At 39.7% G+C, this 22,724-nt stretch overlaps 1 protein-coding gene across 2 annotated transcripts in view; it reads left to right on the top strand.

Moving 5' to 3' along the window:
* HMG20A (high mobility group 20A) overlaps nt 1-21,452 on the top strand; it is a 72,020-nt gene extending 50,568 nt beyond the window's left edge. For both annotated transcript variants that reach the window (XM_021693735.1, XM_044917736.1), the window contains exons 2-9: nt 2,877-2,969; nt 5,745-5,892; nt 7,750-7,962; nt 11,303-11,435; nt 12,242-12,273; nt 19,448-19,523; nt 20,233-20,448; nt 21,118-21,452. In XM_021693735.1, coding sequence (XP_021549410.1) covers nt 2,881-2,969; nt 5,745-5,892; nt 7,750-7,962; nt 11,303-11,435; nt 12,242-12,273; nt 19,448-19,523; nt 20,233-20,448; nt 21,118-21,254 — 1,044 coding nt within the window. In that variant the 5' untranslated portion in view covers nt 2,877-2,880 and the 3' untranslated portion in view covers nt 21,255-21,452. The remainder of the gene's footprint in view (nt 1-2,876; nt 2,970-5,744; nt 5,893-7,749; nt 7,963-11,302; nt 11,436-12,241; nt 12,274-19,447; nt 19,524-20,232; nt 20,449-21,117) is intronic.
* Nucleotides 21,453-22,724: the final 1,272 nt, after the last annotated feature.

Raw genomic sequence — 22,724 nt, 5'->3', positions numbered from 1 at the left:
GTATTGACCAAAGCAATGTTCTGAATATGATTTGGCTCCCCATATTTACTATAGGGAGAAAATGTGTTGATTAGCCAATAAATATCTAATATGTTTAATATAATTGTCATTAAAATATCTTAAATTGGCACCATGTTTTATACATCATTTTTTTTTCAGTGAGTGGCTAGTGTTGGAGGGTATTTTTGGATTTTCACAGCTACAGTCTAGACCCTCGTTCAAAGTGTAAGCCCCAAGGTAATACCGTTTTTTGAGGCCTCCAGGTAGAAGCCTTCACTGGGAGGTCCCTACTGTAAGGAAACGTCTGCCTGATATGCTTACTTATGTAAACTGCAGTGGAGAACCAGAGTTGTATATTGCTTTGTCTTTGCATATTTCTCTTCTTTTCCCTTCCAGAACAGCATTCATTACATTTCTTAAGTGCTTCACATAGAATTTCAAAGTTCAGTGTGACCTCTGTACTGGGACATTATCAGACACAGATGCTACACTGGAAGGCTTTTTGGCAGTCAGTGGCTTGGTAGCCATGATTCTGTTTGAATCACCCCCTCACGGACCATATGAAAGCAGATTCTTGCAGGATCCCAGTATGTTCTTGGGAATCATTTTCTTTTCCAACTTATTGGACTAGTTTAGAAGCCTTTGGGTTTCACTGGACTTTTTCCTCATTTCCTTCTTTTGTTGATCTTGGCCCCTTAACCTTCCACCCACTTTATTACTCATTTCTTAGGGACCTGACTACTCTGTAATGCTAGAGAAAATATATCTGAAGCCATATGGGTTGAGTAAAACCAACTTAAGAAAAGAAAAAAAAAAAGCAAGAAATTTGTGTTCTTTCAACTTCCTTTGTTTATATGATTTGTTTATACGTTACTAAGGTTGTATTGTCCAGCTACCTCCCAATATCTCAACAATGACTGAAGGAAGATAACTGGGCAGCACCCTAAGAGGGTCATGGTGGCATAGTGAATGACAAGACACTTCATTCACCCCCTGCCAGATAAGATATTGCCTTTGAGTTTTGAGGAATGCCAGGAGCTTCAGATGCTGAATCTTAAAGTTCTTGAAAGGCCATTTGCATTTAGGGAGACGTTTAGAAAGAAGCCAGCTAACTGAGTCCTTCCTTATAAAGTTTTGGAATAATTATCTGGCTATTTGAATGTTTGCTCGTGGTTTACAGGTAAGCTGTATGGCATCTAATTGATTAATGGTTTTTTTGATCAGATGAATATCAGGATAAGGTGATGTTAGCAGCCCTTAAAGCCCAGGCTCTAATCTGGTCTGTGCATAATGTGAATTAAAATTAAATTAAAATGTAGTACACTTACATCAGGATTATTCTAGAAAACATCTAGAATGGAATTTTGTGGTATTTGTTAGAGCCCCTCGTAAACCCCCCTGTCTTGAAGGAATTGGGAAGGGTTAGCAAACATCCCTGCACGTGGAATAAACTCCTGATTGAGTCTAAAGTTCCTCTCTCTGCTTTCCATGCTCCACACACCACAATGGGTAAGAGACATACAGATGCGTTTTTTCCACATTAAGCTGTGTAGGAACCTTGGTCTGCTAACTAACAAATGTAGAAGGAAAAACAAGAAAATTAAGAATAAGAAAGAGGTAAACTGTCAGTGTTACCATTTCGGAAGTATAGGACTCTGCTGAGCATTTAGAATTTGGTGTTGGCGTCATCCGTCTCTTCTTGGTGTTTCCTCCTCCGTAGGATGACTCCTAGCTCCTCCTGGCCTGCTGTGCCTTCCCCTTAATTGCGGTTTCACTCGGTCCCCTTAGCAGCAGCCCCTGAAATAACTGCTGAGGGAGCTCCGAAGTGAATTCTCATAATGTGCTTCTCAGTTCTCCCTGTTTGATTGAGGCACTCTTTCCTGGTTGGTGTGCCATTCCACCTAAGTGGCTGCGGTTCGGGGTCACTACTAAACGTTCTGTTTGAGTATCACTTTCACGATGAAGGGGAGGCTGCTGCTTTTAGCTGTATGGGGTGACGCCCTCAGTGGTAAGCCTTGAAAGGGAAAATCTTTCGTTGTAGTGATATGCTAAATGAAATTACTCTCTGTCACTCTGTCCTTTTATCCTTCCAATCTGATAACCTCAAGTTCTTGTGATTTATTTGGTTTCCTTCAGTTGAGCTCAGTAGTTTCCTGTATCCAGGTGCATGCTATTTCCGTTGGTCATCATGGGGATGCAGAGCATATTTCTGACCTGGAAGTGTGGTTGCTTTAACTCTGCACCACATCAGTCTGCCTTCCAGCCTCCACTTCCTCTGCATTATTTCCTTTTGGAGGGCTCAGTTTGTTACCATTTAATCTAAGGATGATTCATCTGGGACTGAGACCCGGTAATGCTGTAATAACAATACCTTGCTTTATATAATAATACTCAAAGCACTTAGGATCTTAGCCTTTCTCTGTTTATGAAGCTCTTTCAGCTTAATCCTCACAATAACCCTGTGGGTCAAGTCAGCAATTTTGTCTGTGTCTAAGCTGGTAAAACTATATCTCAAAGACACTGAATAACTTGTTCAGGGTCACAGTGCTTCTGAGTTACTCTGCTTAACAATTTTTACAGAAAATGAAGAATGCTTTTGAAGATATTCTGATTGAACAAAAAGGAATTTCCAAACTGTGTCCCATTTATTAAAATCTAACTGTTTTTAGTCTGGTCGGTCGGTAAGACCAAAGTCAAGAACCCATTAACCAGAGTTTAAATTGACATGTCCAAGTCAAGAAAATAAATATTTAGTTCAGTTTCTGTTCTGCTGCTGATGTGGTAAGTTTAAGGAAGGCCGGCTCTTAAATTACTGGAACTTCAACTGGAAGTAATTAAAGCATTATCATTATTTTCTTATCCTCTCTTCCTTTTAGAGAGATGGAAACCTTGATGACTAGCTCCACCCTGCCACCCCTTTTTGCAGATGAAGATGGCTCTAAGGAGAGTAATGATCTGGCTACAACTGGGTAAGCAGCTGCTTTGGGACACTGGGCCTCTCTGCCTAGGCTTCAAAACAAAATGTGTGAGGTCCTAAAGAGACCATTTTATAGCATAAAAATAGAAGGTATGTTTGTTATGCTTTGCAAAGAGAGTGAGAGCCACTGTAAGCTGCTTTGTAATCTGCATTCAACTGTCATCTGCCCTGCTCTGGTTGCTGTGAACTGGAACAGCAGTATATGGACCTAGGAAACATCATCGGTTCCTCACAGTTAAGAGAATTACATAGTCACCATTAAGTAAATACCTACCACAGGGCCAGCTCTGAAAATCAAGTTCATTTTCTGTTTGAATTGCCACAGATATTGAAGTAATTTTTCCCCCAAAGGTCAGATTGTTTTTCTAGATCAGATTTTTTTTTTTTTTTTTAAGATTTTACTTATTTATTTGACAGCGAGAGAGGGAACACAAGCAGGGCGAGTGGGAGAGGGAGAAGCAGGCTTCCCGCTGAGCAGGGAGCCCGATGCGGTGCTCGATCCCAGGACCCTGGGATCATGACCCGAGCTGAAGGCAGACGCTTAACGACTGAGCCACCCAGGCACCTCCAGATCAGATTTTTTAATAAGGCTCTTTTATTCAAGATGCGTGCAAGCTCTGACTGACTTCTATTCCTTTTTTTCCCCCTATCTCCTTTCTTTGATATTTTCGGACAAATATGTAAAGGAATATAAAAAAGGACTAATAGCAGTAGTCCCTCTTCCCTTGAAAATCTCTGTTCCACTTGAATTCTTATCTTTGTACTTAGAAGTTATTTGCCATGGAAAAAATATATTCACTAATAGATTGAAGTGCTAGCTAATCTCTACGACGAATTATTTTAACATTCTATAGTGCTCTTTAAATATAGACTACGCTTCGTAATTCTGCTTCCTTCCTTCACATTTCTTTCTTTCCTCATTAATATCTGCCTTTTGACCTTACTATTCAGATAAAACTGCTCTCCAAGACTTTTCTAAAAGCTGCCTCGTTGCTAAATCCAATTCATTCAAGAAAAATGTTCTGAGTGTCTCCTATGTGCCAGACACTGTTCTAGGCACTGAATACTATGCAATGACCAAAGCAGACAGAAATACCAGCCCTGTACAGCTTAAAGCCTCCTGGGGACATCAGGCAATAAACAGGGCAAATAGGTAAAATACATACTGTGTTGTTAAGAACTATGGATTAACAAATAAAGCAGGGAAGAGGGATAGAAAGGCTTTGGGGTACCGTTTTAGATAAGATGGCCCCAGAAAGGCTTTAAACGTAGATTGAATAAAGACCTGGAAGAGGTAAGGTAGCTAGAATACAGTTCTCTAGGGAAGATTATTCGAGGCAGAGGGAGGAGTAAGTGTAAAACTCCCTGAGTTAAGAGTGTTTCTACCTTTTAGAAATAGCCAGGAGGCCAGTGTGGCTGGAGCAAAGTATTCCAGGGGAAGGGTAATAGAGGGCTACATCAGCACTTTCTAAGTCAGAAAGTCTGAGTGAGGGCCAGAGGTTTTACACTGTAGTAGGTTCCCAGGCGATGTCAATGCTGCTGTGTGAGGCCCATATTTTTCAGTAGCAAGGGACTAGATCGTGTAGGATCTTATAGGTCAGAGTAAGCACTTTAACTGGCACTCCAAGTGAGGTGGGAAAGTTGAAAAATCATAAATCAAACCATCTTAAATTGGGGACTGCCTGTATAAATAATTTTATAAAGGAAAGAAGAAAAATGACATGGGATCAAGAGAGTGCTTTTTGTTTCATTTTGTTTTGTTTTAAGATAAGAGTAAAAATGCCACATTTGTAGGCTGATTAGGCTGATCCAGTAGACAGGGAAGAATTGATAATGCCAGAGAGGGCAGAATTGCTAAAAACCTGTCTTTGTGTAGGCTAGACACTGTGGGGTCCACGGCACAAATGGAAGGGTTGTTGACTTTAAGAGCGTGCCAGTTCATTCATAGGAACAAAAGAACCTTTTTTTTTCTCTTCAGTCTTTATCCAACTTGCCATCTCCAAGGCATTTGATGCCTCTGACCACTCCCCTCTGGTTCCTGTTCATTTCAGTCAGGGTTCATAGGATTGGTATGCTTTCCCAAACCTAGTGCCCATATTTTACTGAAATAAGAGTGTACAAGAATTAGTAACTTAAAAATTGATGGCACCATTGAAATGAGAGTGACAGTGAGAGAACAAGTTGCCGAAGACATCACAATTGAAATATCTGGAAAACACAGCTACCCAGATCAAACTGGGTTTCTGATGGCATCTCTTTTCAGAGAACATGATTGGCATTGAGTTCATAGATTCTCTTAGCCTTTTTCAAAGGACCTCAATGACCTCAAAAATGTTGGAAACTCCTGCTTAAAATCATCTATTATATTTTCTAGAAAGGGTCAGAAAAGTATAATTTCTTTCATTTCCAGGCCAGTCTGCAGCTGCTTTCATTCATTTCTCAGCCCGCTGTAATCTGGTTTTTATTCCCATAATTCCACTAAAACTATAGTCCCTAAAATTGCCAGCAACCTTCAGGTCTTCAAATTTAGCAGATACTTTTTAGCCTATCTTATTTGACATCTAGTTCATTCAAGCACTGAAACTATTTTTTTTTACTGCTCTGTAACTGTTCTGGAGACATTGTTTTCATTTACCCAAATGAGGTAGGGGAATTAAAGCCGGCTTCTGCTTCTGCTGGCAGGGAAATTTGTCTTGAACCTTGGTAAATAGGAATTTTTGATGCCGTTGATAACTGAACCATTGCACATCTGCCTGTTATCCTTAAGGTTAACCCACCCAGAGGTTCCATATAGTGGTGGAGCCACATCGTCCACCAACAATCCAGAATTTGTGGAGGATCTCTCCCAGGGTCAGTTGCTTCAGAATGAGGCCTCAAATACAACAGAAGGCACTGAACAGAGGCATGAAGATGAGGTAAGCTGAAGCATCTCTTCCTGTTACCAGTCTCTGAAGTTTCTGAAGAAGCAGTCGGCAAGGGAATTGATCGAAGTGTTCATCCTCTGGCCTTCATACATTCTGCAGAATTTTCTTCAAAGAACCATAATTATGGTTTCACACAGAACCACATTAATGGTTTTAATGACATAGAGACAAGTAGAATCTTTCCCCCCCTACTTAATAAATTTACACCTAACATCATATTAGATGCTCAACAAATGCTTGTTGAATGAATGATTGATTTAAATAAGTAATTAATGAGAAGTCCCCGTGCCCTTGTTGAAGGCCACACATTGCACACCAAGCCCTGCAGTGTGGAGTCCTATGTGTACTGAAAGGATTCTCACCACTTACCAGGCCGTTCACCTTCCCCTAGAGGGCGTCTTTCCTAACTCACATGAGGTTCCAAGTGGGCCCCCGTCAGTCATGCCCTTTTTGGACTTTAAGCCTTCCTCGTGAATGATTGATTCCATTGTCCAAGTTTTAAGGCACTCATTTTTTTTTTAGGCATAAAAGAGTAGCACCATTAATTTTGTCTTTTTCTTATTCTAAAAGAGCTTTTTTCATGTTGGCATCCTTAAAGATTATAATGAATGCTTGAAGCTTCTTAAACATCTTAAAATCCTTAGTAGCTTTAATGTTACTAAGTTTATAAGACAAAAACAGAAAAAAAAGCTGATACTAAATACACCAATTGCCCATTGGTGAATTATTGCACCATTTTATATATATTTTGAGTACAGTCCTGTAATTAATATTTAGATGTTCTTGTCCCATTTTGTTTATCTTTTTCTTCCCTGAAATAAGACTTCTTGTATCCATAAAACTATTAGATAGGCTGTGTGTATTTGTAAAATTATGAAGCAGAAATGTGATGTAGTTTGCATCTCATTGAAAGGGCTGTGGTAAAACATCAGTAGTAACCTCAGTCCTTTCTTTAAAGTTTTTGAGGTGATTTCATCTTTTGATTTAACTAAGAACATATAAAGACCTCTGACTTTATGAAATAAACATCTTGAGGAGCAAGCCAAAAGAACTAAGTATTCATTTTGGATATATTATACTTGATGAAGTTTTTCTAAGACTTAGCTCTTAATTTAAAAATCTTTATGCTATCTGCTATGGGAAATGAACCGGTCTTTGAATGATATCAGTGAAAAACATCCTTCATGAATGATTTTTAATCCCTGTACTACAACTTGTCTCTTTGTCTGCCCAGTGCTTGTGACATCTTGTTCTGATCTACTGTGATGGCATCTGCTTTACATTTCTCATTTAGAATATTCTCCTCTCAGGAGGCCGGACTTTTTTTTTTTTTTTAAGATTTTATTTACTTATTTGACAGAGAGAGACACAGCAAGAGAGGGAACACAAGCAGGGGGAGTGGGAGAGGGAGAAGCAGGCTTCCCGCCTAGCGGGGAGCCCGTGCGGGGCTCGATCCCAGGACCCTGGGATCATGACCCAAGCCGAAGGCAGACGCTTAACGACTGAGCCACCCAGGCGCCCCAGGAGTCAGGACTTCTTAAGTGCATATGGAGGCCAAAGCTTATGTGATCACGGTACCCCTTATTCTCATCAGTTAGGATTAGCCCCTTAATGTAACAGTTTGTAGTGTGGTACATAAAAGGATGTGCAAGTGAACCATCTGGAGTTCCTTCTTGAAGACTGCATGGCCGTCATTTGTACCTATGACAGATTTGGAGAGCTTTGAATATCCAGCCCCTTAATAGTAGGAAAATGCAGCTCGTGTCCTGTTTTGTTCCTTTGTTTTATTGTTGTGTTATTTGGGCAGATTTTGTAATTTGGTTTTTGGTTTTTTATTTTTTCTTGTAGCAAAGAAGTAAGCGAGGAGGTTGGTCCAAAGGAAGAAAGAGGAAGAAACCTCTTCGAGACAGCAACGCACCCAAATCCCCCCTTACAGGATATGTTCGGTTCATGAACGAGCGTCGAGAACAGCTTCGAGCTAAGAGACCAGAAGTCCCATTTCCAGAAATCACAAGGATGTTAGGCAATGAATGGAGTAAACTGCCTCCTGAGGAAAAACAGGTAATTGTTCCTATTCCTGAACCTTTGCTTGATTTTGATTTTACCTCAAAGACAGCTTCTTTCAGAAAAGCAAAGAGGATGGATGGCTGGTTCTTCAGTTTTGTCACAGGGCCTAGGAGAACAGAATAGCAGGATTGACCATAGCTCTTTCCTCTACCACAGTGGTTTTTAGACTGTTTCAGGGTCTGCTGCAGGGGTACAAGCAGGAGGGACTCTAGGAGCTTCACCCCCAGGCCCCCACTAACCAAAAGTAGCTCCGCTTTTATTTGATTTATGTGCTGAGAGTTCACATAAGAATTTTGTAAAAAGTGATTCAGTATTACAAAATTAAGAAATCTATCAGCATAATTTATTCCACCGAGTTAAATGAAAAGTCAGGGCACCTGGGTGGCTCAGTTGTTAAGCCTGCTTCTCCCTCTCCCACTCCCCCTGCTTGTGTTCCCTCTCTCGCTGCCCCTTTCTCTGTCAAAAATAAATAAAATCTAAAACTTATGACTTTTCTTTTTTTTTTTTAGATTTTAAGTTAAATGAGAAAAGGTCATTTGATAAAATTCTGCTGTTCCCATAAGATTTTTGTTGTAAATTTTTTTTAACTAGAGTTCTGGCAAATTTAGCCTACTATGAAAAATAAAGCAAGTACTGTTTGAATTCTTTCTTCTCTAAGACAGAAACTAACACTATTGCCAAACTGAAACCAATCCATTTGTTAGAGAGAGTTCAGAGAAATTAAGGACAAGGTAGCCACAAATTGGTTGAAATGCCACAAAAGTGGAGCGATTATAATGATTGTGGGAGTGGCTTGGGGTTAAAAGTTCTCAGCATTTGCAGCATCTACAAGATAGCTATATGTCTTTTATGTCTCATACTCTTTAAAAAGGATTCCAAACAGACTAAAACCAAATTGAAAAATACTCTCGGGAATTAACTGAATTCAGAACATTTCAAGGAGATTATATTAAGTTACAACTTGAAGCTCTTTGTGGTAGCAAGCAAGTAGAAAGCAATGCATATCGTCCCTTGTTTCAGCTCTAATGTATAAAGGGATCCTGAGCTGTACATACTCAGTTGGTTACTCTTTTCTTTTTAATTTCTTAATTTCAAAATTAGTACATGTTCATTGTTTAAATTTTTTTAGATGTTACAGAAGTGCATAAAGAAAAAAGCAAAAGTAACAGTAGTCCTCTCCAGAGATAACTGCTGTTAGGTAGGTAGGGTAAGGGTTTTTGTGTTTTTGTTTTTAACTTTTTATTTTTATTTTTTTTTAAAGATTTCATTTATTTATTTGACAGAGAGAGAGAGAGAGCAAGTGTGCACAAGCAGGGGGAGGGGCAGAGGGAGAGAGAGAAGCAGGCTCCCCGCTAAGCAGGGAGCCTGACGCGGGGCTCAGTCCCAGGACCCCGAGATCATGACCTGAGCCAAAGGCAGACACTCAACCAACTGAGCCACCTACGTGCCCCTAACTTTTTATTTTGAAAAAAATGCAATGTGCAAAGAGTTACAAACACAGAATAGTACAAAGAACACCCAAATATCCTTTACCCACATTCGCCTGTAGTTAACACACTTACCCCATTTCTCCATTTGTATGTGCACCCACACTCTCCTGGGCAAGCTTCATGTGTATGTGCACTCATGCTCACACCCACTCACTCTCTATCACTCACTGACACAGACATGCATGTATGCTTATGCCCTCTACCACTGACACACACGTGCATGCACACTCATGCTCACGCACTCTCTCACACATACACACACACACACTTTTTCCCAAAATCATTTGAGGGTAAATTATATACCTCATACCCCTTTACCCCTAAATATCTTAGTGTGTGTTTCCTAAAAATAGGCATATTCTCTTACACCATAGTTTCATTATCACTTTTACAATTTTATATTAACACAATAGTAGTTAGTAGTCAGATCTCTGGATTCCTTTAACCTGGACTATTTCCACAGCCTTTCTTTGTCTTTTATGACACTGATACTTTTTAAGAATGCAGTCCCTCTTCCTTCACCTCCTTTTTGTTTACTTCTAACCGAACATTCCTCATTTTGTACTTCTCTAATGTTTCCTTGTGATTAGATTGAGATTATGCATTCTTAGAATACTGCATAGGTGGTGGTGTGTCCTTCTCCGAGGATCACATGTGCAGGCACACAGTGTCCTTTTATTCCTCATTGTTAATGTTAATTTTGTTCACTTGATAAAGTTTTTTTATTCTCCCTTACAATTAATAAGCAATCTGTGGAGAGACATTTTAAGAACATGCAAATAGTCTGTTCCATATCAGATTTCCCCCTAGATTTAGCATCTGTTAATAACTTTTGCTTGATCTAATCTTTACCGTGAGGGCTGCAGAATGATAATTTTCCAGCTCCAACACTCCCTCCATATTTACCGGTTGGTGCTTGGCATTCTAATCTAAGCAAGAACCCTCTTCCTCCCTGCCCCACCCCTGTTTATGTATTTGTTTGTTACTTATTTATGGTTGGTATGAGCATATTAATTTCTTTTTTCCCAATGGTTAATAGTTTTATTACTCTACTTCAGTGTTTGGGTACTTAAATTGTGCCAGATTTACTAGTTGGGGTGTCCCCTCCATCTGGCTCTTGTGCAAGACAAGGTTTTTAACATAATATCTGCCTCCAGTTTTTGTCCATTTAAAGGCACTATTTTTATACTTTATTCCTTAAACGTAATTGATGAATGAAAAGGACAAGGCACTAAACAAAATTATCCTGGTAGATCAATGACTTTGTTTAAATAATTAATAACACAAAGTATGTAGACATAGGCTCTTTTCATAGGAGTCCATTTTAGGTCCATAGGATGAGGTCATTCCTTTTTATGTTCTTTGTGTCTCCCGGCTTTAGTGCTCCACTCTTCTGGCTCTTAAAAGGCCAATTGATGTATGAGATCATTCTCCGAATGGGTTGGAGATAGAGAAACAAAGTAATATTCCATCCTTTCTCCTGGGAAGACTAAGTGTGTCTATATGGTCTTCAGTCCTCTTGAGGATTCTAGTAACCATGTGTAGATTAGAGGACTAACTGTAATATCTTCTTGTGAATATTTTATGAGAATGATCTCAATAGAACTTGTCTTCATTAAGTTAGAAAAGGCAATAAATAGTCTAAAGAATCACAGTCACCTATTTCTTTTATAATTGAGAGATTATATTTTATTCTATCCATATGATTTCTTTATTCTCCCTTAGAGCTTATCCCTTATATACTTTCTTTCCATGATCTAATTGTCCTCTGTTGTCTTCAAGGAGTGCACTGATACCCAAATAAAGATCTGTTTCTTGAAAATAATTGCACATTTCTTTCCTAGCGCTATCTTGATGAAGCAGACAGAGATAAGGAGCGTTACATGAAGGAACTGGAGCAGTATCAGAAGACTGAGGCCTACAAGGTCTTCAGTAGGAAAACCCAGGACCGTCAGAAAGGCAAATCTCATAGGCAAGGTACCAGAACCAGAACGAAATGTTTTTTGTAGTTTGTTGTGCATGATAGAGTGTCACAAAGCCTACTGTTAGAGTGATAAATACAAAAGATAAGTTTCCATCATTTCTCTATTCTACATTCACTTACAAACGGCACCTTGGAATTTTATTAAAATCACATTGCTCTCATTTAAAAACTTCAGTTGGGTTTCCATATCCAGTATCAAACAATTTCACTGGTGTTCCAAGACCCTTTTTAGTTGCCTGCGTGTTTTTTCTAATTCCCAGTTTAGGCGTTTCTCTGCCTCTAAAGTCTGTCTACTAAACTATATACCTGCCTTCCTTTAACACCTGTAAGCCTTCATGCACCATTTCTCCCAGCCCACAGTGACCATCCTTCTCATTCATCCATTCACGTTTTCCTGTACTCGAACAGTACATAGTTAGCACCTCCTGGGATACATCAGGCTTTCACCTAGGCATTAAAGATGCAACAGTGAACAAGATAGCCAAGACCCCAGTCTTCGTGGATCTTTTGTCTTCTGTTAAAATTGTTCATCACACCCTTCAAGTATTGCTTCAAGCTCCCTTTCTTCAGGAGACATTGCCAAAGAAACCCCACCCACAGCTTGTCTGTTGTGCACACAGCCTTTGGCATGCATCTCCTGTCCACTCTTGCACTCTATTCTCTTCAGAGGTAGGAACTGCGTCTGCTGTTTCTCTTGTGTCTGACTATAACTAACTGTAGTGTGGCACAGTTCATTTGCTTGGATTTGTTATTGTTTTGTTCTTCAAATTAACGTTCTCTTATTCTTTTGTATTTTTAGATGCGGCCCGGCAGGCCACTCATGATCATGAGGTAATTTGCTGTCTATGTATCATATATCTATGTAGAATAATGTTGCTGTTTGTCATGTTATTGGACTTTTTTTTTTTTAATGAATGACAGAGTATTTCCTACCCCATAATTCAGATGGGGTGAGTTGCTTTTGCTCAAAGATTCTTACTAAATGGTGGACACTAATCATGAGTCTGTCCTTGAACTACAACCCCTAACTCCAGTCCTTTCCTGTGAAAGAATTTTATTGCCTTGACATGCTAAAGATGGCTGGAATTTGGAATGAGGTATAGAAATAAGGACCAGCTGAAAGCCATAACTTGGTCATAGTTTATCGTCATCAGATACCTCACTCTGACTCTCAGAAAGTTGTGATTTAGGGAATCCAACATTCAGTTAAAATGAACTATTCAACTGAAGTGTCAGCAGAGCACAAGGGACAGTATCTTGGTTCCTAGCTCACTGGCACTTACTTGTTTACTGGCCTTTTCCCCTCCATTTGCTTTAGCCTATCACCCATAGGATTTAGGCCTGTGCGTCTTGACAATGTGGCAAAGAGAGCTTTAAATATATATGTAGCCCAAGGTTCATGTATGGTTGTAAGAAAGTAAAACTTTTTGGTAATTCCATGCTTTATAATGCTCAGTGACTTTTCGTTGCTTACCAAATCCCACTCAGCTCAGCGGTCTGAGTCTTCTGTAATCAAGTCCCAACTGCCCTTTCCAAACACCTTAACTCTCACGTTTCCCATGTATATCTATGTACTTAAAAACCTTTACTGCTCAGGCACCTGGGTGGCTGAGATGGTTAAACGTCTGCCTTCCACTCAGGTAATGATCTCAGGGTCCTGGGATCGAGCCCCACATCAGGCTCCCTGCTAACCAGGGAGGCTGCTTCTCCCTCTCCCTCTGCCTCTCCCTCTGCTTGTGCTCTGTGTGTGTGTGTCTCTCTCTCAAATGAATAAATAAAATCCTTAAAAAAACAAAACAAACCAAAAAAAACCTTTACTGCTCACTGTCTTCCACTGTTCCCATCCGTTTCTGGCTCATGCCTGCATTCATATTCCTTCTTTCACAAAAATACTTCTCTCTCTCACTCATTTTATCCACTACCCCTCCCCCATCATCCTATTCTGCCTCACAAAATTCTAGCCATCCATCAAGCCCTGTTTCAAGTTCCATTTCCTCCTTCAAGCTTTTCCTGTGTCCTCCAACTTCCTTTAACCCTCACAGCTCTCTATATTTCCCATACGTAATTAGCTAATCTAGCTAAGATGTTGAGGTTATTCAGGTGCTTCTATTATTCACACTCTTGGATTGTAATCTTTTTGAAGAAAGCATGATCTAATTTCCATCTTGTACTGCCCCATACCACCTAGCATGATGCACTTGCATTAGGAGGTCTTCCATAAATACTTATTTTTACATAAAACCCATTCGCTGAAATATCAGTGGAAATTTACAAAAAAGAATTTTCTGCTGTACTCTTGTGTGCATTTAGTTTTTTAAAGAAATAATTTCTTCAAAAAAATAATTTCTTCAAAATAATAACTTATTTATCTTTGGTCTATAGTTTTCTCATACGTAATTTAGCATTGGTGACCTTGAAAACATAGAGAAAACATTTAGATTCACAAGTTAAATAGATTGATTACAATCCATGAATTAGAAAGTAAGAAGCACAATAAAAGCATTTTATTCTTCAAATAAATCCTATGTAAATGTAGATATATGACATCTCTGTGCTCTAATTAGGGTGAAATACTATGATTTTTTTTTTTTACTTGAGAAACTGTATACTTTATATATAAAATCCTAATCAAATAGTGTTGCAAGCTTTCCATATTGTCAGATACTTGTATAATTACTTAGTTCTCCTTTTATTTGTCTGTGCCCACCTACCAATATCATGAGATTTCCATATTCTTTTTTTCCCTTATTAAGCATCCTTTATAACTTCTCTATCCTTAATGGTTACAAAAGAGAATTTGGACAATAATCTAAAACATTAGATCTCACATTTTCTAGTCTACAACTCCTTTCATCACTATGAATTTTGCTGGCCAAATTACATGTGGCATTTTGTCTTCAGTAAGGTTGATAGTTTTAGTCAGGAAAGACTTAGTAGATTTACTCAGTCACAGAAGCTGCTGCTGATGATTTGAGAAATGAAGCTTTTTATTAAATGAGGCTTTTTATTTATTAAATGAAGCTTCTTATTTTTATTTACATGATTTTAGCATGGTATGGATTTCTGTGATTTATGAAAAGGAATCAGTCTCCGTGTGATTTCCCTGTCTTAGGATTAGATACATGTTAAATCAAAGGAAAACAAGGAGAGAGTAGATGGAGAGCCAACAGTAGTTTCTCAAATGTGTATACAGTAGGCTCTGTAAATCTGTTGCTATGCCCACATCAGGATAAAGCTCTCTTATCAAGGTTATTGACCCAATTAATGTCCCTCACTTTACCAGTTTTTATTTTTTGTTGACTACTATCTTTCCTAAAGTAGGTAATTTTGAAACAATTGCAATTAAAAAAGAACTAGTTGGAGTTTTTTAACACAGTTACACAGTGATTTCCTTACATATAATTTCTTAGCATAATGGTTCAGAAAAATAAGAAAGGGCTATGAGTGAAAAGCAGCCACAGGGAAGCCCATGAAAAGGAAGAACTGAATCAGACCTTAAAGATGCCCCAGCTTTTGTGGGGGACACCTTGAGGTTGGTGAAATGGCTTGGGCAGAGTTATGAGTAAGTTAATAAAAGAGCAAGTATCTTGCAAAGTGCCTAAAACATCATAGATTCTAAATACATGCTTATTTCCCTTTACTTATCCTATTAGGAGTAAAATGACAAGCGTAGAATAGTCTTCCAGCTCACTTCAAAAATACTAAGAACGTCAGAAATTCTCTGAACTGACCAACCCCCACTTCCCCCCGCCCCATTTTACGGGTGAGAAAAGTGATTTGCCCAAGACAGGAAAGAACTTCCGCAATCACTTACTGAATTAGAGGCAGAAGTGTGAGTGAAATGCAGGCCTCTGTATCCTCGTCTGGCATTCTTGGCCGCACATGCCATGCTACATGGAACAAATTGGTGTTGAAAGTGAAAATGGGCCTGCTTGCTGGGGATGTCCCCAAATTTGTTGCCAGTTAAGACAAATTATTTCATTTGTATACAGAAAAGAAACCAATGACATTCCTAACTGGAACTTGGATTCCTAAGACTGCTACCCCGGCAGGTGCTGGCAAGTGCATGCCAGAGCTAAGGAAATGCTGACCTGAGAGCCACTGGGGTGTGGGGTGCAGCAGTGGGGCACTCAGCCTGCTACACAGTATTGAGAGTGTTCCCTAAAGTAAGGGCACTTGAGAGAAGCCTGTCACGTTCTATGAAATTCTAGATCACAGCAAAATAGGTTCAGTTCAAAAGAGCCTCTGTTCTCTTACCCTCCACTCAATATATAGAATGAAAAGCCAAAGTGAAGAGCATTTTTGCTCCTCTCAGATCAAAAGCCAGCCCTCTAGACACAGGAGTCAACTAGTGTTACTCTCAAGAAAGGGCCTACATCCCAAGTGAGGACCAAGATAGAAACAATAATTCTGTTTCTCCTTTAATTTATGAGAAATGAGAAAATGACACTCAGCCTGAACAAATTAGACCCTTTCAATGAAGAGGTAATGAAATCCTTATGATTTTAATCCCTTGAGCAATCCTTGGAACGGCTTAAGTATATCCGAGCCCCCAGGAGGATCCTCTCCATGCCGAGTAATGTACTCAGCAATGGGAGAGTGCTGATGGTTTCTATTACCACTCTTCCATTAAGTAGAATTTCTGTTGCCTTTCAGAGACTGAACCGTTTCATTTCATTGCTTTCATGTTTATTATTTTGCACTCTAAGAATTTGTACCAAGGGGCAGTGTGTTAATGCACCTACAAGGTGCTGTTCTCTATGCTTATGTAGTTAGCTTGGTTTGGGCCACTCTGGCAAAGAGAAGAAGAGAATTACCAGTCTGAGGAGAGTCAGGGGACATGGAGAGGGCTCTTGGTACCATGGTAATGGGAGCCAAGCATCGCTCCCTCCCCATCTCAGGGGCAGATATTCAGACCTGGGACTAGGTGACTGATCTCATATGAGCCTGTGCAGTTAAGTAGGAGACTGACAAAGGTAGGACGATAAAGTCAGAAGACTATATGAAGTCATTTGTGGCCTTACATTTATTATACTTTGTTTGTGTTGAAATTGTACGTCGTAAGTTTTCTGTTTTCCTCTAGCAACCCAGTAGCAGGGTTAAAGCGTATGTAAGCCTACAGAATCGAGAGAAAGCCACCGTGAAATATGTCTAGGATCCCTTTTGGCACCAACTTTCCTGGCCCATACTTTGGTTCTCTTTGAAACCACTAGGAACTGGCCCAAGGTAGAGCTTTACGTGTTGAAATTGGGGTTTTGACTGATAATTTTATTGTTTATTTTTAAATTGCTCTGGGAAACTTTGCTTGCCTTCTTTAAGAGTAAAAAGATAAAAATTAAGTGCTAAGAAAATTTCTTCAGGTAAATACACTGTTTTTGAGACTTAACATCTTAGATGGCTCTCTTGATCAGCTGCTGTTGGCAGGCTCTTCACACAGCCCAGCCCCCTGACAAGGCAGACGCCAATATGAAAATAGGAGCTTGGCCGTCAGAATCCCCTCATAGACTCTTAACTGCTTAGTTTTCTACTGGGCACCAGATCATATTTGTGTTCAAAGATAAGAGACTAGTGGTGGCAAGAGTAGGAAAGATATATTCTATCTCTGGCTTTAAACATATTTTTAAAGCAATGCCTTTAGTTTTTTTTGTTGTTTTTGTTTTTTTTTTACTGTTCTTTATTTTATAAAGGTTTTGGAATCTTCAGATTTCACTAACAATTTCTTCAGTACTCATTTTTCCACTGTTGTCTTTACCATCTTATATTATGCAAGATTTTAAACACTGTGCCAGTACACTTATGATTTATATTCCTAATGCTTTCAACGTCAAATTCACTGTAGAAATGGCAGCCAAAGCATCTTGAAATTGACTTTATTCTTAAGGGTCATTGTGGGATATATTTTGCAGTAATTTTGTGAGGCCTTATTTTTTTAATTTTATTTTAAATTCACCAAATTGGCGAATTAATTTTAGGCTTTGTTATTTTCTATCTCACATAATCCCTCACTTTTCACATTTAGAGCCTACTTATTTCTGACTTCTTGATTTTGTTTTGTTTTGTTTTTCCCTGTTTGAAGAAAATCTAAAAGATCCCCAATTATATAGGCTGCCCCCTAAATAAGTAAAGTGGTAGTGCCGATAGAATGCCATTATTATTGCTCATGGTTGGCAGAGTTCTTATTGTCCATTCTGCAAACTTAGAATGGACAGCCCTATCTCAAAGCATTTTACATGCATAACAGAAGCAACTGAAAAAACACCTAGAAATTCCCTTTATCTATTCCTGCCTCAACCACTTGCACAGCTGTATACTGTTGACTGTTCAAAGCACAGAGTTAAGAAATGGCTTCCAAATTCTCCATTAGGGAAATTTATGTAGGTTTTTTATTTTTTTTCAGATTTTTATCTATCTATGAAAGAGAGAGAAAAAGAGCGCAAGAGCGGGGGGGATAAGCAGAGGAAGAGGGACAAGCAGACTCTGCACTGAGCGCCGAGCCCAACTCGGGGTTCAATCTCAGGACCCTGAGATCATGACCTGAGCAGAAGTCAAGAGCTGAATGCTCAACTGACTGAGCCACCCAGGCACCCCTATGTAGGTTTGTTTTAAGGTTTCTCATTACACAGCAGTTGTACACCTGAGAAAACTGAATACTTAACCTGCTTGAGCTCTGTGAAAGGCTGATTCCAATGAAAAGATGAACATTTCCCTCACACCTCCACCTGAACTGATTCCTGCTCACCCTACTGTTTCTGTAAGGAAGACATGGCCTTCAGGCCTTACCTATTTAATTTAGCTTCTGTTTAAGAATTAACTGTTTTGGGGGCGCCGGGTGGCTCAATCGATTAAGCGTCTCTGCCTTCGGCTCAGGTCATGATCCCAGGGTCCTGGGATTAACCTCCCCTGCTCCGCAAGGAACCTGCTTCTCCCTCTCCCTCTCCTGCTTCCCCTGCTTGTGTGCTCTCTCTCTCTCTCTCTCTCTGTCAAATAAGTAAATAAATCTTAAAAAAAAAAAGTTAACTGTTTTGTAGGGCACCTGCCTAGCTCAGTCGATGAAGCATGAGACTCTTGATCTTAGGGTCATGAGTTTGAGCCCCACATTGGGCTTAGAGATTACTTAAAAACAAAAATTCACAGTTTTGTGAAAACACTAATTTGAAAAGATATATGCACCCCTATGTTTATTGCAGCATTATTTACAATAGCCAAGATATGGAAGCAACCCAACTGTTCGTCAGTAGATGAATGGATAAAGAAGATACACACACACACACACACACCTATATATACATACATCCAGTGGAATATTACTTAGCCATAAAAAATAATGAAATTTTGCTATATGTGACAACACATATGGACCTAGAGGGTATTATGCTAAGTAAAATAAGTTAGAGAAAGACAAATACCATATGATCTCACTTACACGAGGAGTCTTAAAAAAAAAAAGAATAGACAAAAAGCAGAAACAGACCCCTAAATACAGAGAATAAACTGGTGGTTACAAGAGGGATGGGGGCAGAGGGATAGGCAAAGTGGGTGAAGGGGAGTGAGAGGTACAATCTTCCAGTTATGGAATGAATAGGTCACAGGGATAGAAGGTACAACCTAGGGAATATAGTTTGTGGTATTGTAATAGCATTGTGTGATGACGGGTGATAGCTACCCTTTGGTGAGCACAGCATAATGTATAGACTTGTAGAATCACTACATTGTACACCTGATACCAATGTAACATTGTGTGTCAACTCTACTTCAATAAAAGAGAAAAGGGGGGGGAAAGAATTAACCGGGTGCCTGGGTGGTTCAGTCAGTTAAGCGTCTACCTTCCAGTCAGGTCATGATCTCAGGGTCCTGGGATCGAGTTCCTGCATCGGGCTCCCTGCTCAGCCGGGCGTCTGCTTCTCCCTCTCCCTCTGTGCTGCCTCTCCCTCCCTCTCTTAAATAAATAAATAAAATCTTTAAAAAGGAAAAAAGAATTAACAGTCTTGTTACTCTCAATTCACAGAAAGAAACAGAGGTAAAGGAACGGTCTGTTTTTGACATTCCTATATTTACAGAGGAATTCCTGAACCACAGCAAAGGTAATTACCAAAGTATCATTTTGTGTTCCTCAGGTTTGTGACAGGGGGTTTCATTCTCAGGAGGGATTCATTGCTCAAAAGCAGCAGTATTGATATTCATGACCCTAGGACTGGTCTGGAAGGAGAAAACTGTTTCCATTTCACTCTGCAGTGAGGGTAGCTACTCAAAAACCAGTGAAGGAAAGCTAGGCCAGTTTTGTCAAAGCTACTTTAGTCTCTGGATCAAGGGAAATAAATGTGCATCACTAATTCAGTTGCTTTCCGACTCTTAGCCTGAAACCCTTTGTATAAACAAAAGCTTACACGGGCATCCAGAATATAAAATAAGTAAAAGCAAAGCTGACCCCATTGCAGTAAAGATGGAGACCCACAGCTGTGCTTGCACAGTCTCCCAGGATCCCCCTGTGAAGCCCCTCAGCCTTCTCATTGCACAGTTTTAAAAAAACAAAATAAACAGAAATACCGAGAATTGCAACTGTTCTTTGCAGTCTTAAGTAGGAATATGACCAGCTTTAAGAATTAAAATAGCTCTGGGGAAGCAGGCATTTTATTGCTGATATTGCTATCTGGAAGGCTATAATGAGAATAGGGAGATGAGGTAGGGTAGCTAATTAGAGACAGCTAAGCAGAACTTCCTCGTAAGAGTCTCTGGGAATCCTCGGAGACTCCTAGTGCTACATGTGTTCTGTGCGGGGGGGTGTGTCCTCAGCTCGGGAGGCAGAGCTCCGCCAGCTTCGGAAATCCAACATGGAGTTTGAGGAGAGGAATGCAGCCCTGCAAAAGCACGTGGAGAGCATGCGCACAGCAGTGGAGAAGCTGGAGGTGGATGTGATCCAGGAGCGGAGCCGCAACACCGTCTTACAGCAGCACCTGGAGACCCTGCGGCAGGTGCTGACCAGCAGCTTTGCCAGCATGCCCTTGCCTGGTAATGTCACCCTTACCTGAGCATTTCGGTGGTGGGGAAGGGAGCGGGTGCTGTCTTGTGTTGGTATTAGTGGGGTGAGGCTGAAGGCTCCCCACCAAGAGGAAAATCAATAAAATAGGGTTTTCTTCCCTCAGAGGTTTCTGTGGGTCTTGTCATAGTATCTCAGTATTGGCTACCGTCATCCAAAATTTCAGGCTCTCTGGTCATTTAAAATTTTCTTCAGTTATATTTTAGTGTAATTTATTTTCCTTTCTATTAAGTTTAATTTGATATTCAGAATAATGGAAACTGAGTAATAAGTCCTGAGTAGAGCATTTTTCTTATATATGTTTGCTCGCTTTGTAATTTTGTCATTTAATGGGAAGGAAGAGGAAAACAAACGCTAGTATTTTTTATATCCTCTTTCCTGTGAAGGATAATCACAGCAGAAAGCAGGGAGAGTCTGTAACTTTTTGTTATATGCAGCTACTCGTATATACTGTAGAACAATTACACAGCCCGTCTTTTTATTCAGGATATGTGGATTAATTTCATTGCTTTGAGGTCTCAAAGTCTCTCCTCTGAAATGAAAATCTTATCTGTGGAGCAGACCAAGTGTGGCATGCTTGTGCCCTATGCTTGAACTGAATAGGGAGGATTTTCTTACTTTCTCTCCTTATCTCACTTCAGGAAGTGGAGAAACACCTACAGTGGACACCATTGACTCATATATGAACAGACTGCACAGTATTATTTTAGCTAATCCCCAAGACAATGAAAACTTCATAGCTACAGTTCGAGAAGTTGTGAACAGGCTTGATCGTTAGGGAATGGTGAGTGCTCACTGATGCAATATGTATGTGCCAACACGTCATCAAAAATAAGAAGGCAGTAGACTTTCTCAATGCTACAAAAACCCTGGCATTACATCAAATAAATGAGTTGGAGACTTGATTAAAATTACTGTTACATGGTTACTAAATGTAGTAAATAATGTTAGGAAAGAGTTCTTTCTCATGCATGCCTCAGCATGGTTTAATGGAAAGAGCATGACTTTTTTGTGGTTGAACCTCCATTCCAGTTTTGTTAGCTATTAGCTGTATTCTCCGGTGTTAGTTTCCCAAAGGGTTTTGAAGAGTGAATGAGAAGCTTAGAGGAAATCACCCCCAAAACAGCACTTAGAACAAAATAACTATCACTTAATTATTAAGCTTCCTTTTCCCTGGAAAATACTGATGATAACTTACAATAGCAGTCACTGAGACATCGCATGTGTATAAACCTACGTAAGTAAGAAGCTTTTCATTCAGCACTCAATATCAGAGTAACTATTGTATGTTCAGTGTCACTGTGGAGTATCCTTACAGTGAAACAGCTATTGCCCTGTTTAAAGAGATTTAGACTTTAAAAAAAGGGGGAAAGGGGGCACCTGGCTGGCTCAGTCAGAAGAGCGCACAACTCTTGATCTTGGGGTCATGAGTTCCAGCCCCACATTGGGTCCAGAGATAAATAAAATAAAAACTAAAAAGACTTTAAATCGATTTAAAAAATAAACTCAGTAAGCAAAAAAGAGAGGAGAGAGAAAATAAGTCTTCTAAAATATATTCAACAAATGACTAGTAGTATGTGTTATGTCCTCTTAGAAAAGAAAAAATGTACATTTCCAGAAAGTCTCTGCCCATATAAACTTTTTGGCTACTAATGGTGAGTCATCAGGTGTCATTTCTTAAATAGAACTCGTATGTGTTCACTTAAATTCCTAGAGCTGGGGTGCCCTGTAGTATGCCATCCCACAGAATTGACATCCCTTTGGTCTGCAGGTCAATGCCTACAGACGTATAAACTGTGGAAATCCTAGGACCATATGGTGAGGTGGCCATATATGGGTAGGAAAACAAAAATGGACAGCAGGATATGCTCCTTACAATGGCCAGTCATGGGTTTGAATCTTTATTTATTTGTCCCGCAGGTACATGAGCACACTCATATACATATTCATACTCTAGCATGGTTTGGACCTTGAGCAAAATGTATAAGAATAAATAAAACTCATGGTTCTTTGTCTAATGAGGCAACATCTGCTAGCAGAGACAAAAGCAGTAGTCTCTCCTCGGCCATGCCATTGGATGGTAACCCTGCAAGACAATTGATTATACTTTAGCCTCAGCTGTGTTCTGATGGGGGAAGGATTACCATCCTTCTAGCGGGTAGCCAGATGGAACAGACTGCACTTCTAAGAGATGGCTGGACTCCCTACAGGATAAAGAATGGCATTACCGCTGCTGTTTATGAAGGGA

The sequence above is a fragment of the Neomonachus schauinslandi genome, chromosome 9, assembly GCF_002201575.2.
Source record: "Neomonachus schauinslandi chromosome 9, ASM220157v2, whole genome shotgun sequence".
Classification (NCBI taxonomy): Eukaryota; Metazoa; Chordata; class Mammalia; order Carnivora; family Phocidae; genus Neomonachus; species Neomonachus schauinslandi.
Note: the sequence above shows the minus strand (reverse complement) of the source record. Positions and strands in the feature narration are given on the sequence as shown.